General features: G+C 41.4%; 1 protein-coding gene across 4 annotated transcripts in view; it reads right to left on the bottom strand.

Moving 5' to 3' along the window:
- ADAMTS14 (ADAM metallopeptidase with thrombospondin type 1 motif 14) overlaps positions 1-16,648 on the bottom strand; it is a 94,516-nt gene that overhangs the window by 71,171 nt on the left and 6,697 nt on the right. For 3 of the 4 annotated variants that reach the window (XM_081956486.1, XM_081956487.1, XM_081956488.1), the window contains exon 3: positions 894-1,050. In XM_081956486.1, coding sequence (XP_081812612.1) covers positions 894-1,050 — 157 coding nt within the window. Of the gene's footprint in view, positions 1-893; positions 1,051-6,959; positions 7,039-16,648 lie in introns of those variants that run through there. The other variant, XM_081956489.1, reaches the window with a different exon arrangement.

Genomic DNA, 16,648 nt, shown 5'->3' with positions numbered 1-16,648 from the left:
CTTTCTGTCCCGGCTGGAGAGGGGATTTGCCGGGCGGCTGCTCAGGTCAGTGAATGGCGCTTTTCCCGGCTGGAGAGGGGATTTGCCGGGTGGCTGCTCAGGTCAGTGAATGGCGCTTTTCCCGGCTGGAGAGGGGATTTGCTGGGCGGCTGCTCGTGAGCATGGTTACCTCATGGCTGCTTCGCCCCTGAGGCTGTGCCCGGCTCTTCGGGAGCCAGTTCACAAGAGAGCAGCCGCCCGGCAACTCTCCCCTCTGGCCGGACAGAATGCCACTCCCCAACCTAGCAGTATACCGAAGGCGGCAAGCAACGTGAGCGCTCCCCCCACCCCCGGCTCCTGTAACTTGGCGCTTTCGGGATAACGCTAGGTCAGTGAGCGCGGGACAGGTTGTATTTTCGGGGAAACACGGTACCTAGGCATTTTTTGCATCGGGCGAGCCCGGGATCCTTGCAAGGGGAATGGGACCATGTGTGCAGGCGGCTCCTCAGCGCACAGCCTCAGATTAGCAGAGCCGCGATCCCCTTCCCCTGCACACGTGGTCCCATTCCCCTCCTTCCTGAGGCAAGATGAAGGGGACCGCGGCTGAGCTGATTGAGGCTGGAGCTGAAGAAACTTCTCCGTTTGGGCTGCGCCCGTGTGATCGGAGCAACCACGTGGTTTGATGACGTCACCAGCCTCACCAGTCATAAACGTCACCGCACGTCACTGCTAAACAGTCACTAAACTCTAAAATGGCGGTGGTCTAGCAGCGGCGAGGAAATCAATTCAGGGGCGTGGCAGGTCTGAGTCACTGCTGGGTCTGCGACCCAGGCCTGAATTCCACTACTGGTTTGGCCAAACTGGGCTAAACCGGGAACAACCCACCTCTGTTGTGTTTGTTTCCTCAGTCATACCTTCATTATGATCATCTTTGAATGCTTCTGTTCTCTCTTGTTTGATTGCCGACCTACGGTAGACCACGTGAGCTCTCCCATCTTCTTCTTTCTCCCACTGTCCTCTCTCAAGAGGCTCAATGAAAAATTCACCATTGTCTGTTCGAATGAGACCAGCCTGGAAAACCATAGGACAAAAGAATGAAAGAAAAATAAAATATTTATACTATTATTTCCTTATTCATTAAATAAGAAATTAAATATTGGTCACTGTGAGGATGCATATTATCAGAAATGTTAGTTTTTCTTCTTTCTCTCCTCTCCAGCCCCAGGAATTTCTGAAAATTCGTCATGTTCTAAAGAAAATATCTAGACACACCCTTGAATTTGCCAAAGGTTTAATCATTTCTCTTAGTATTAAACGAATACTCAAATGTTATTTTCTATCACAATTCAACAATGTAGCAGTTGTGTATCCCAATATTTTCTTGATGGAAACAAATACAGACAACCTACAATTTGATCAAATGTCAAAAACAAATTTCCATAGCTGTATTTTTTATCAATTTATCATATTTATATAGCAGTCCTATCACTAAATGAGACTTTGGGTGGCATACAACCAACGAACAGTTAAAAACAATGCCACAGCCATTAAAATCTATTAATAGCTGAAATTGTAGGTGTGAAAAACTCAGGAATACAAAACTTTGATTCTTCAGGGACATTTAGCATCAGGAGAATATTATTAATAAATCATGAGTTAATTATCTGATTAGGGGGGATTTGTGCCAATGCAATTTTTGTTCTTTCTAATACTGTATGTTCTGTCCAATTTATTTATATTGTTCTTAGTGTGGATTTAAGAGCTTCAGGAACTAAAATATTCAACTTCGTCTAAGTTGTACTCAGAATTCGCTTTCTAGTTTCAGTGCATGACAGCTCTATTATTCAGGTTTTTAAAAATATATCAGTAAAAGCACGCTATAGAAATGTTAATGAGTAGCATCCTTAGGCAGAAGTCACTACATAGAACAACATATTTTAAGTGGAAATGTTAGAATGAATTGAAATAGCTGAAATGCAAATGGAAAATAGCTGAAATAAGAGGCAGGTCAAATCGTACATTGACTGCTAACATTCACAATGCTGACTTAAGCTATCACTAAAACTGCTTGGTCACCAGGATCTTTCACTACATCTGTCGTTTAGGCAAAAATTCTTTTCTAACACATAGTGGTTATACCCTGGCCCTGTAAAACAGAACCTCTATGGGGAATTTGACACTAAGACAAGCCATATTACTATACTTGGTGACCTCCAACTTATCATTATTTATACATTTAGAATAGAATAGAATAGAATAGAATAGAGGAAAATAGAATAGAATATAGACTAGACTAGACTAGACTAGAATAGAATAGAATAGACTAGAACAGAATAGAATAGAATAGAATAGAATTCTTTATTGGCCAAGTGTGATTGGCCACACAAGGAATTTATCTTTGGTGCATATGTTCCCCACGTACATAAAGAAAAGTTAAATTGAATACCTTCATCAAGAATCATAAGGTACAACACTTAATGATAATCATAGGGTACAAATAAGCAATCAGGAAACAATCAATATCAATATCAATTGTAAGGATACAAGCAACAAAGTTACAGTCCTGCAGTCATAAGTGGGAGGAGATGGGTGATAGGAATGATGAGAAGATTAATAGTAGTAATAATGCAGCCTTAGTGAATAGTTTAACAGTGTTGAGGGAATTAGTTGTTTAGTAGAGTGATGGCATTCGGGGGAAAACTGTCCTTGTGTCTAGTTGTTCTGATGTGCAGTGCCCTATAGCGTCGTTTTGAGGTTAGGAGTTGAAGCAATTTATGTCCAGGATGTGAGGGGTTTGTAAATATTTTTACAGCCCTCTTTTTGACTCATGCAGTGTACAGGTCCTCAATGGAAGGCAGGTTGGCAGTAATTGATTTTTCTACATTTATTTATTACTCCAGTGTTGCCTATACATGCCAGTATGTATACTGTTTGCTGAGGCCCTATAGTTATTCAATTTTCAGTCTCATTTGTTTGTGTGTCTATATTACCAAAGATAGTCAGAATTATTTATACAATAAATACTATGTACTATTATTAATTGTGTACTCAAGCTGGCTACTGCTGATCCATGTGGCAGTTGTACCAACAAAACTATAGTATTTTAGGCCATGTGCTGTTTGCTGCAAGACGCTAGCCAGATGAATACCAGATTAATGCTGGGAGGCAGAGGCAGATTCCCCCCTCCCCCCTTCCCCGTTTTCCTCCTCTAAATCTAGGTGAGTCTTATGGTCAGGAGCATCTTATGGAGCGAAAAATATGGTATATAAAAATATGCCACACAGGGTTTCCTTGCTTTCTCCAGTCATTTTAATTCTACTCTAATTTGTATAATATGAAAACAAATAAGAGAATCTTGTTCTTATACACATTTAGGTAAGGTGCCATATTCCCATGAATATCAAGCTTTTGGCGATTGCCTCAAGCCAAAAATATCTCTTCCGTGCAGGGGGGTCTCATGCAGCCTTTTTAAACACGATTTATTGATATGAAAGTAAAAGAGTTATAAATATTTCAGCAACTGAACTATTTCCACTTTAGAACCAATGTATTTCCCAATACACTAGAGTAGAAACTTTCATGGCTTTTGTCAGACACAAAGAATCAGGATCATACATCAAATTGCAGCATGAAAGATTTATTCAAATCTATACACAAGACTCTTAGTCAATCAATTGGTGCCAGATAAAGGTCAACAGAATTCAGGAGGGGTTGGGTTTGGACTGCTTGTGGCAACATAAGGACTCTACGCTGCTGGTGCACTTAACTCCCTCCCCAGCTCTGCCTTCTCTTCTCCTACACCCTTCCTGTAAATCATTGAAACATAATGCTTTTCACTTATAATAGAGGAGCCTTCAGGTGACTGTTTATGAAACCATCTCCTGAATCCTTATCAATGAAGCATTACATTCAATCAACAATTTTACAAGAACATTATATGCTGCTATCACACTATTAGATTATTTAAGTGGAATGCACCACAGTGGACGTAAGAAGCTTTATTAGTAGCATTTACCTATTGCAGTTACAGTGACAACAGGCCTTTACAGAAACATTCACAAGCTCATTTCTATTGCTATTGACTAAATATTTTAATTTAAGGCAAACTACTATTAAGCTTGAGGGACATGGTGGCTCAATGACTAAAACACTGAGCTTGTCGATCAGAAGGTGGGCAGTTCTGAGGCAAGGGGCTGATGTCACGATGGCGCAACGTGCGATCTTGGTGCGCCGAGATCGCAGTCGATATTTCTGCCACTGGATGGTCCATTCGGACCTAAACCATCCCGCAGAGATGGTGATTGAGAAGGGCACCTCCTGCTGATCTCAGGGACACCGCAAAGTCCCTGAAAGATCCAAGAATAGCCTTTTTTTTCCGGCAATAGAAATGCAGCTAATGAAGCTGCTGAAGTTGGGACAGCTCCGGAATGGGAAGAAAGCAAAAAGAGAAAGTGTATTGAATTGGTGAGGAAATTTTATTATTAGAAAAAGAGACTACCCTCCCAAAAAATTACGTTAAATTAAAATTGAAGATAGAAGACTGTAAACAGCGAAATTAATCTACCTTAAACTTAGTGTGTTATCCTGTTTCTAATTTTTTTTTCATGGATGGAATTTTTGCAAAGGCTCCCTATTTTTTAAACTGAATTGATAAATTTTTTCTTCTTCTTTTTTAACTTTTGCTTACACCTATGGATTAAAATTTTCCTTCTTTTTTATAATGCTTGATTGGATTGATTGGATTGTTTTTGATCTCCATTTAAGGGTTTTTTTTGTTTCTTAAGCTTGGAATATAAAGAAGATAATAAGAAGGATTATAAAGAGGGTTGTAACAACAGGAGGAAAAGCAGTTACACTGCCACTTAGAGGCTGGAGGCTGGATACATTGTTTTTTCTTCTTTCTCTTTGATCACTTGAGATTCAAGGTTCTTTCAGTTTGTTTACTGAGAGTGATAGTAGGAAGAGCACAAGTTGTTTTACAGGTGCTTTTTGGAAGTTCTATCACTAGCTATTGGAGGGAAGACAACATTTTGACTTGAAAGATAATAAATGAAGTTTGAAGTTTATTAAAATAGCCTTGAATCCTATAGTGGCAGTGCCTGCAAAACTGGAACTATGGCGCAGTAGGAAAAAGAAACTGTAACATTGCAAATGATTATGTTTGAAATTCAAAATCTATTAGTTGTGACCAAGAGAATTGAAAAGAGATTGGAGAATATGGAACACAAAACAGAAAATTTGATGGAAAAATTGAGGATGTTTATCAAATGAAGAATATGGAGGACAGAGTTCAAAAAATGGAAGAAAAAATGAGCAAAGATATAAGAAATCTGTGGATACTGACAACAAAGTGAGCGTGGTTGGTAATGGCAAGAGCGGAATATGGAAAGGGGAGATAGATGGATTGGAACTCTACCCCAGCACAGAAGAAGAAAAGAGAGAAAAATTGATGGAGATAAGGAGAAAAATCTTGACAGAAGCACTAGCGATAACCAAAGATAAGCTGATGGAAAGAGCAGATGCTGGATTTCGAGCTTTTATGAGATATGAAAGGAACAACATGTTGCGAAGAGAGGTTCACACAAGATTTATTAAGAAAGTAACTAGAATATTAATGCTACAAATGGCAAGAGATAAGACTGCACTATTACTGGAAAGATACAGGTTGATGCAATGAAAATGTATAATAAAAACTAAGCTAAATTTAGTTTACTAGTAGTATGTATAAAATGAAGTGACAATAGTTATAGTTAAATAATGATTAATAATGATAACAATACATATAGATATATTAGTTTGATAACATGAAATTTTATATAAACAACACATGGAGAATATGAGAGGAGGTTTAAAAGCTTTATCTAGAATATGTTATAAAGATGTATTGCGATTGGATGATCTTAGGATGATTTAATAGAATGTTATCATATAATCCTATTCTAGATTTTGAATATTATATATAAAAGGATGTAAAAACAATTATAGTCAAATTAAGGCTGATATAATAATCATGATATACATGAATATATGTGAATTTAAAATATGCAATTTGATATGAAAAGTAGGTGGTGACTATGGAAGAAATGCATGGAAATACTGTAACCAACTGACACACTTTCTACAATTTGTAATGGAAGATGGCTTTTTTTATTTTTATGTTTGTTTGTCTTTGTTCAAAAATAAATAAAAATTGAAAAAAAAAGTGGGCAGTTCAGCAGTTCGAATACCTAGCATCGCGTAAGAGCTCTCGTTACTTGTCACAGCTTCTGCCAACCTAGCAGTTCGAAAGCACGTAAAAAAATGCAAGTGGAAAAATAGGGACCACTTTGGTGGGAAGGTAACAGCACTCCATGCGCCTTCAGCATTTAGTCATGCCAGCCACATCACCATACAGGCGTCTTCGGAGAGTGCTGGTTCCTTAGCTTTGAAACGGAGATGAGCAACCCCCCAGAGTCGGGAACGACTAGCATGTATGTACGGGGAACTTTTACTTTTACCATTAAGCTAATCCTAACCAAACTTGGAAATGAAATCCACTCACCCCAAAAATCAGAAATAGGTTGAGTGTATTCTAAGTCAGTTACCCATTCCACAACTGCCCCTCCTGCAAACACTTGAAATGACATTAATTACAAATACACATTTGGGGAATGAAACATTCAGCTCAATATCAGCACCCATCATGGTAAGTTTACATGTCAGCAAAGTCTGCTGTTACTGTCATTAAGTTAAAGCTGATTGATGGCCACTGTGCTAAGCAGAGCTTCAGATCTGCTCAGCAAATATATATAGTATAACTATAGCGTAATATATGTAAACTATTGAGAATGCTATCCTTATCTGTCAGAGTTTTGGCAGCGTGACTAGTATTATGAGATAAACCCAGGAGCAATAACACAGCACACAGAGCTTTAGACAATTAACAGTGGTTTATCTACAAATATATACAGACATATAAATGGAGAAATAAATTCCCTTACCATTCACTACAGACACAAGGAGAGAACTGAATACATGAGAGAGAGAAAAACTCCTCTCTAATGAACACCTATATATAGACTCCTTTTAAAACAGTAAATGACTTGTGTGGACCCCACCATCAGAGTCTTAAAAGGGTTATACCATAGTTGCAATGAATCATCCTCATTGCATCAGCCTTGCTGATTATAGCTTACAAGCTTTCATCAGCTGGCAGCTATTAAATCCTTAGTACGCTGACATCATATCCATGTACAAACTGCATGAAGAAGGCATGGATAGGGCAGTACAATGTCCATATAATGTCATCTTCCCCCAGTGATGTACTCCTAGCCAGCCCAGGTCACAGAACTATTGATTTTGCAATTAGCAAACTTAGGCCCAACACAAAACTAATGCAGTATTCAACAAAAATGAAAATATAGGATACAAATTTGCAAATATTTAATGAAAAATATTCCTCCTTACTATTTTAATTCAGTCTTATAATAATAAAAAGTGTCTAACATAGTGTTTTTGCAATGTAACAGAAATATTTACTGGGTGTTGATTAAGGCAGGTTTTATCCAGCTGTAGATATGGTAATACAGTATTTGGGCAGACTACAGTAACTTCCCATCACTATCCTTTAATCAATATTTTACTTACTCTAAGTTCTCATTTAAGCTAAGAATATTGCAAGCTCATTCAGCAAATTGGTTCTTTACTCTTGTCTTTCTCTATGTCAGTAATTAAGGAGATTATGCTCCAATAGGCTTTTAAGATACTACTATATCCTAGAACAGTGATGGCGAACCTTTTAGACACCAAGTGCCCAGACTGTGCGCATGCGCATGTCCAAACTGAAAGGTGTGCATACACACAGACACATGCATGTGCAGACATGCACACACATGTGTAGCAGAGACCTGAAGACCAGCTGGCCAGGGGGAGGCGGGGCATCCCAACATCGGCAGCTCAGCAAGATGTAAGATATTTTTCTTTCATGAGCTTCTGTTTCGTCGTTTGCAGGGAAACAGCTCGCAAAAGAAACGCCACGGAGATCTGACCTGGGGTGATGGTGTGCATGCCAGCAGAGAGGGCTCTGCGTGCCACCTATGGCATGCGTGCCATAAGTTCGCCATTGTGGTCCTAGAACAAGAAAGTAGCACTCCAGGAATCTCTGCAATGTGTACATCTTGATATGGACTACCTCTATGGGCAGACCTCAATCTTGAAAGCCTATTTTTTCTGTTCCCCTTATGCTACGCAAAATCAAGGTATGGTGACTCTGGCAGTATTTATTTATCTAAATTTATATACAATCCAGCTTCAAATTATTCTGAGTTTCTTTCTCAAGCATCCTTCAATCTCCAGGCTGTAATCTCTTGGCTCAGTCCTTATCAGCTCTTTTTTTACTTTCTCGGTGTCACTGTAAAATCCTTTACACAAGTCAATTGATTTGCTGGTGTAGGTGATCAATCATAATCTGTCATCCAGAATTATCTTCAAATGATCAATTGCATTTATCTTTGAATAAGCAATGTACCAATGCATGCAACATAGCCAGCACATAATTCCAAATCGAATCTCACCCTGCTATAAATCCATCCTATATGCATTTTAATTCACACATACACATGTGGTGGCGCAGTTATGAGTCACGGTGATGCGGTGTTTATAGTGCAGTACTGCAGGCTACTTCTGCTGACTGTCGGCTGCCTGCAGTTCAAATCTCACCAGGCTCAAGGTTGAGTCAGCCTTCCATCTTTCCGAGGTGGGTAAAATGAGGATCCAAAATTGTTGCGGGCAATATGCTGACTCTGTAAACACCTTAGAGAGGGCTGTAAAAGCACTGTGAAGCAGTATATAAGTCTAAGTGCTACTGCTATTTACTTAGTACTAATTCAATTATTTTGATTACCTCCACAAATCCTCCTGAGTAGACTAAATACTGTCATAATAAAACAGTTCTAAAAATAATCTTCCTAAGGAATATATTACCATATAAATGTCCTTAAATGCAAGAGTTTGAACTTATTAACATTTATTCTTGGAACCGTATCTCTTTTTCACTTATACGCACACATATCAACACTGCTACCTCTTGGTACTTTTTAGTTTAACTTTCTTTCTCAAGAAATAAAATAGGAATACAGGAATGTTTATCACCGAATCTGGATGGCAGAAACCAAAACAGTTTTCCAAATGATTATCTTTGCTACTGGATAAATTTACCCATTAAACTCACAACTCCCACTGGATGTTGGATGGTATTCAAAAATAGCAAGTATTACAATGCCTAACAAATGATACAATGCCTGGCCCAGCCTGCTGAGATCTTGTTTCACATGCCAATATGTTTTGTGGGCAAGCTGCCTGTTTCAGAACACAGACAATGCTTTAAATCCATTGCACATTCTGCAGCCTTTTCTGAATCCTTTTACGACTTCAAATTCATGATTCTTTAAGATTTGCCAAACATCCCATGGAAGAATCTGAAAGTTAAAAGCCACTTTGCATCATCTTTCTTCGCTAAAGTTCCGTCCACCTTGAACCTAAGGCAGACCATCCTGAACAGAAATTCAGCAGCTGAGGGAAGTGGATAAATTACGAAACCAAGACAGCTGAAATAGGGGAATTTTGCCAACAAACTAATCTCAAAGTGACCCTCCATGCCAAATCCTCCTGATACTTGCAGATGCTATCCAAGCAAACTCTGCCGGAAGTTTTGAGTTAGTATATACATATATGACTGTGCATTTGGCTACCTGGAGGTTTTATCTCAAGAATTCTCCCTGAAGGGAAAGAGGAATCTGAATATTTCATTCTAAACAGTGATACAACAGTGTTAGTGACAAGAAGGAATGGAAAAAAAACTTGTTGGAGACTTAATTGCATTAACATTTCCCTACTGAGCTCTTTTGCTTACTTCCTAGTTTCACACAAGCTGCAGGGCATTGGACTTTATATAATTATCGTCCTTTTTAACTTTTTAACCTGTTATATAAACGCTCCCGCTCATGTGATGGATTAGGGCAAAAGTCAGGTAATATGATCTCTTGGGCCCTATGAAAGGGTGTGTTCACCTTCGGGAGAAATGTCAGGTCGAGGCGAAGGACCACCCTGTCCTAATGGAAAAGAGATCGTCTCGTGATGAGAGCACCCCCAACTCCGATATGCGCCTGGCCGACGTAATGGCCACTAGGAACACCACTTTAAGAGTGAGCAGCCGCAAATGGACCCTTTGAAGGGGCTTGAACGGGGAGCCCGTTAGGGCCTTAAGGACCAGAGGAAGATCCCAGATCGGGAATCTGTGGACTGGTGGAGGCCTGATATTCGCCGCTCCCTTGAGGAAGCGCTTCACCAGAGGGGAGTGAGAGAGCGTGTGGGAACCCTCCCCACCTAAAACCGTGGCCAGAGCCGCCACTTGGTGGCGCAGAGTATTGTGGGACAAACTGTCCTCCAAACCCTTCTGCAAGAACTCCAAGATATTCGGCACAGTGGCCCTAGAAGGATTGAGGCCGAGGGGAGTGCACCATTTGGCGAACACCGCCCAGGTAGAGTTATAGATCCTGGTGGTGGATGGCTGCCTGGATGCCTCAATGGTCGCTATGACCCCTGAGGAAAGCCTCGCCTTCCTCAGCAGGCGCCACTCAAGTGCCAGGCGGTTAAGTGGAGCCACTGTGGCTCCGGATGGTTCAGGACCCCCTGACGCAAGGTGATTTCTCCCTGAGGGATTCTCCAAGGTTCGGACACTGACAATTGGACCAGGTCTGCAAACCATGATCTCCTGGGCCAGTAAGGAGCCAACATGATGACGAGGGGCCTCTCTGCCACTATCTTCTTGATGGTCCCCGGGATGAGGGGGAAGGGAGGAAAGGCATAAAGAAGGCCTGGTGGCCATTGGCTCCTGAGGGCATCCGTGCCCTCCGCTGTGGTTATCTGGAACCGGGAAAAGAATCTCGGCAGTTGGGAATTGTTGGGGGGAGGCAAATAGATCCACTAGGGGAGTGCCGAACCTCCGGCAGATCTTCTGAAACAGTTCTGGTGCCAGTTGCCACTCGCCATTGTCCAGGACCGCCCGGCTCAGCCAGTCCGCTTGGTGATTTGCCATCCCTGCGATGTGTTCTGCCACTATTGAGGCCAAGTGTCTCTCCACCCACAAGCACAGTCTCTGCACCTCCCGCCAGAGGGCACGGGAGTGAGTGCCCCCCTGCCTGTTCACGTAATGGACAACATCGTAGCAATGTTGTCCGTTAGCAGAAGAACATGTCGCCCCCGCAGCTGGCTGCTGAAGTGCCGAAGGGCCAGTCTTGCAGCCTTTAGTTCCAGCCAGTTTATGTTGTGGCTGAGATCTGAGGCAGTCCACCATCCCTGGGCCATGTTGGAGCCCATCAAGGCGCCCCAGCCGAAGAGACTGGCATCTGTCATCACTGTTACCCTGTCCGGTTCCCAAAATGAGCCCCTCTGCTGCAAGGCTGGGGACAGCCACCACTGAAGGGACGTTCTCACTTCCACTGGGAGACGAAGTGGCCGCGGGGAGTTGCTCATCCTCTTCCTCTGGGACAGAATCAGTACCCACTGGAGTGGACGCAGGTGGAGACGGGCCCAAGGGACAATCTCTATGCAGGATACCATCTTTCCTAGGAGCTGGGACAAGGTCAGGATGGAAACGGACCTTCTTTTTCTGACTGAGGAGACTAGTTGACGTAGACTGGACAGGCGGTCTGGGGACAGCTGCACCCTCCTGTTCTGAATTTATGACCGTCCCCAAGTGGAGGATCTGCGTGGATGGGGACAGGTGGCTTTTGGGGAAGTTGACTGAGAACCCCAGGGACTGGAGCCAGCGTATAGTGAGACGGAGGTCTGTTTTCGCTTTGGTCAGGGAGTCGGCCTGTACTAGGATGTCGTCCAGGTAGCATTGGAGCCTCACCAGCACCGAGCCAGGACCTTGGTAAATGTGCGGGGAGCTGAGGCTAGTCCGAAGGGAAGAGGCCGGTATTGGTAATGATTTTCCCTGTGGGAAAACCGCAGGTATCTGCGATGGGCCGGAAGGATGGGAATGTGGAGGTAGGCCTCTGTCAGATCTACCAAGGCCAGGTAGCCCCCCCGTCTGATGCCCTGAAGAATGGATCTTAGGGAGGCCATTTTGAACAGTCTGTAAACCAGGAACCGGTTCATACGTTTGAGATCCAGAATGGCTCTCCAACCCCCCGAGGCCTTTGGGACCATGAACAGATTTGAGTAGTGGCCCCACCCACGTTCCGAAGCTGGGACCGCCTCCACCACCTGAATCGCAGGTGTGTGACGGTGAGATCCATAAGGCGGCGGCGCTCCGGACTCCTGGAAGGGGGGAATCTTTTGAAGAACCTCGGAGGTGTGGCGAGAAATTCCAACCTCAATCCGTACCGGACGATTGCCCTGACCCATGCGCCCATGGTGACTTTGTCCCACTGGTCCGCATAAAGTGCTAGACGGCCGCCAATGGGAGGGCTCGGATTTGAGTCACTTCCCTCTGCGGAAGGGGCGGCAGCCCCCTCCTCGAAAGGGCCATTTGGACTGGGACTGGAATCGGTTGAGGTCTTGATAGGATGACCGCGGGAACTGCCTGTCTTGCCTGAATGACTGGTACTGCTGCTGTTGGTCATGATCGTGGGCCCTAAAGGAGGGCCTGCGATACGGGTGGGTATGGTTATTGTTCTTCTTGGTGGTGGAAGGCATCACCTTCTTTTTATCTTTATTTTCCACCAAGATGGGGTCCAGGGCCGCCCGAAAAGTTTGGGGCCCGAATATGGGGCCGCAGCCAAGTTCCATTTCACCTTGTTGTCCATCTGCCAACTGCGAAGCCACAGGAGGCGATGGGAGGTGACAGACGTGGCTAGGGCGCTGGACGCGAATTTAACCGCGTCCAAGGTCGCGTCGGCGGAATACTGGGAGGCGGCTAGGATTTTGGTAATGTCCTGATGGAGACGGTCATCCTGGATCGGGATACGATCCTGGAGCTGGCAGAGCCACATCACCGTGGTACGGTTAAAGTACGAAGCTGCGGCTGCCGCTCTGACCGCCCAAGCGGAAGCGTTCAAATTCTTCCATAGGGTCAATTCCGCCTGCTTGTCCTCCGGCTTCATCTTGTCTGCCGCATCCCCAGATATGACCGGGGAGGAGGAGACAAGAGCCGCTATCGGGGTAACAAGGTTCAAATTACCCCTATTAAAAATCAATTTGCCCCCCTATGGGGCATGGGCCCCACATTGGGAACCACTGCACTAGACCAAACTGGTTTTCATGAACCAACTTAGTGTTCAATTAAATTCAATTTTAATTTTATATTTTTAAGCTCTGTTTTCATGGACCTCTAATTTAACGAACGTGCATTGTTTACAATTCACAATTGTGCTTTGATTCAATTTATCATACTTGCACCAAATTTAAGTATAGATATAGATCTTCCTTCCAGCAAGCACTCCACCCTATATCTTTTCCTTTTTTGATGCATCTTTTTTATATTTTAAGTCTGAGAGTAGGGAATGTTCTGCTAATGCATTCCAGAACAGTACTTTGTAAACAAAACTTTAGAGAGAAGGAACACAAACCATCACTATTGCCATCAAACTGTAAAAATGGCTATCTGATTTTTTTCACAGAAGCATGGATAAAAGCCAATTTCTCCTCACAGCAATAGGATTTGCAAAAGGATGAATGTTGTGGGAGGAAACCAGTGATCACACAATCCCCTTTAATGTAGATCAAGGCCATCAAATGCTACACTAACTTTACTGCTGTTGTTACCCAGAAAATCCAGCTGATTCTTTGATTAAGTACCAGATGAAAGCTAATTTAAAATTCCACATCTATATCATAGATCATTTACAAGTGAGATTCCTCAGGAAAATATGATAAGGCCACATCTCTTGCAACACCTAAACAGAAATATCATTGCTCTTGTTCATTTACAAACACAAAAATGCTTTATACGTACGTACATACATACATACATACATGTGGTTGAATATTATATTGTAAATCTAAATATATTTACCCATGTAATAGGCTGGATTACTATTATCCTTCTCATCTTCGCTACCATCTTCTCTTATTGGTATTATTATTATGACTGTTATTACTCTGCTGTTATGCATGTACACTGAGAGCTTCTGCCTTGGAGACAAATTCCTTGCATATCTAATCACACTTGGCCAAAGAAAGCTATTCTATTCTACTCTACTCTACTCTACTCTACTACTCTACTCTACTCTACTCTACTCTACTCTACTCTACTCTATTCTTTCTTTTTGGAGAAACAGATGGGAAATCTTCTAAATCAAGAAGGCTTGAATGATCTTTTCTGTTTAATCCAAGTCTTATAAGATAATAAGTAAATTATAAAATTATTTATCCAAAATCCAATTCAATCATTAGTGTTTCTATTTGCTCTAGCACACCACTGTATTCTACCTATCTAGAACCATTAATTGTATAGCTATTAGCTTGTCCTTAGCAGATGGCCAGCCATAGTTTTACACACCAAGATAAGACAGCACTTATCAGAAGTCTATTAGCCAGCAGATATTTTAGATTACTAAGACTGTAGCTAGTAACTTGTTTGCACATAAAGGGTCTCCACTACATCCCCGGCATCTTCAGGAAATGTACCACTTTGGAAATGTACCCATCACAATGGCTAAAACACTGCTATAAAGCAACCTCATCTTCCTTGTTTAAAACCTATCCGCAATTCTAAAAAATGTAATGAAACATTTTTCATTCTGCCAAAACCTTCACTGCGAAAACCTATTTCTTTTTTTATGTGTTTGATCTTCAACCTGGAAATCATTCATAAAATTTAGCACATTTCTGGACAGTCAAATGAAACATAGGTGGTGCAAAAGAAAACTAAAGGATTGATAAGATGACCTACAACAAACAACTGATTGAGCATGGTCAACATGCTGCGGCCAACTCTCTGTGAGTTAATTAGCCACGGCCAAATCACAATGGGACAATTTAACAATTCAATTTAATTATTTAAAATAAATAAAACATTATTTTAATTTCTGTCATTCACATTACATTTTGTCCCTGTTTTTGCATTCATTCTTTATTGATTCTGTTCCATCATTTCTTTTGATATTAGTGTAACTCTTGTCCCTTGAGAGTTGGCTGTGGTAAGTTGGCCATGGTGAATTATCATAGACCCAACTGAGGAACAGGGGAACCATAGATGGGCTCTTTTCAAACTGTTTCAAGACGTTACCCTTTTGGTTCCATGGGAATTACAACTTCTAATTCCAAAATCAGTTTGGAAGATATGGTCCATATGCATATTTACATGATTAAAAAGTATAAAGGTAAAGGTTCCCCTTGCACATATGTGCTAGTCATTCCCAACTCTAAGGGTGCTGCTCATCTAAGCCGAAAAGCCAGCGCTATCCAAAGATGTCTCATTGGTCATGTGGTCGGCATGACTTAAACACCGAAGGCTCACGGAACACTGTTACCTTTCCACCAAAGGTGGTTCCTATTTTTTCTACTTGCATTTTTACATGCTTTCGAACTGCTAGGTCGGCAGAAGCTGGGACAAGTAACGGGAGCCAACTCCCTCACGCAGTGCTAGGGATTTGAACTGCCGAATTTGAACTGCCGAACCACCTTATTTAAAAAGGATACAAAACAATTTTTTTAATCAATGGTGCAATTAACCATTGATTGCCATCAGATCTACCTTCAAAGAGAAATTATTCTTTATATTTGTATTTCAGATGCAGTGTAAAGGGATGGAACTTTTAAAAAGAATAAAACAATAAATATGCAACTAAAACAACTTGCATATTTCTACCTGGCAAGTTAATGCTTGCTGTGATAAAATTATCCAACATACGTCTGGAAGATAATCAGATTTTACTTTGGCACCCTTTAGAAGGTATGAAGTTTCAAAATTAATGATTAGCCAATGTTAACATCCTGATGTTTAGTTATACTGTCTGGAAACCACTACAGGTAGTCCTTGACTTACAATAGTACTTTTAGTGATTGTTCAGTTACAATGGCACTGAAAAATGTGACTTATGACCATTTTTCACAGTTATGACCTTTGCAGCATCCACATGGGGCAAAACTCAACAAATGTCATATTTAACAACAGAAATTTTGGGCTCAATTGTGGTATTAAGTTGAGGACTACCTGTATTTCCTTTAGTCTTAAATAAGCCCTGTATGTTAATATAAATATTATGTTAATATAAATATACTAAAGGTTTCATTATAAGAAGTTTATCCAGAAGTAACTTCGATACAATTTACAATGTTGGTTGCTAAATTAGAAAGTTGTTATGTGAATTTTGCCCCATTATACAACCTTTCTTGCCACGGTTGTTAAGTGAACCACTTGCAGTTGTTAGGTTAGTAACAGTTGTTAAGTGAATCTGGCTTTCCCATTGACTGCTTGTCAGAGGTTTGTAATTCTAGTATATAAATAAATACTTCTATATTTTTTTACAGTATTAGCTGTTGCATCTTTTTCCACTGTTCCCCCCTGCAATTGCCATATGAGCCCAGGAAAAGATGCAGCTGCTTTAAAGAGCTACAGGAAGGCACTATAATTGTGTTCTCATACAGTTCTTTTCCTAATTATTTTCAAAGCACTTTATAGTTATGATTCGTTGTACAATCAGCAGCTGTTCAGACTTGATTTGACATTTTTATTCATCTA

This window comes from Natrix helvetica, assembly GCF_964273705.1.
Source record: "Natrix helvetica genome assembly, chromosome: 5".
In the NCBI taxonomy this organism is placed as follows: domain Eukaryota; kingdom Metazoa; phylum Chordata; class Lepidosauria; order Squamata; family Natricidae; genus Natrix; species Natrix helvetica.
Note: the sequence above shows the minus strand (reverse complement) of the source record. Positions and strands in the feature narration are given on the sequence as shown.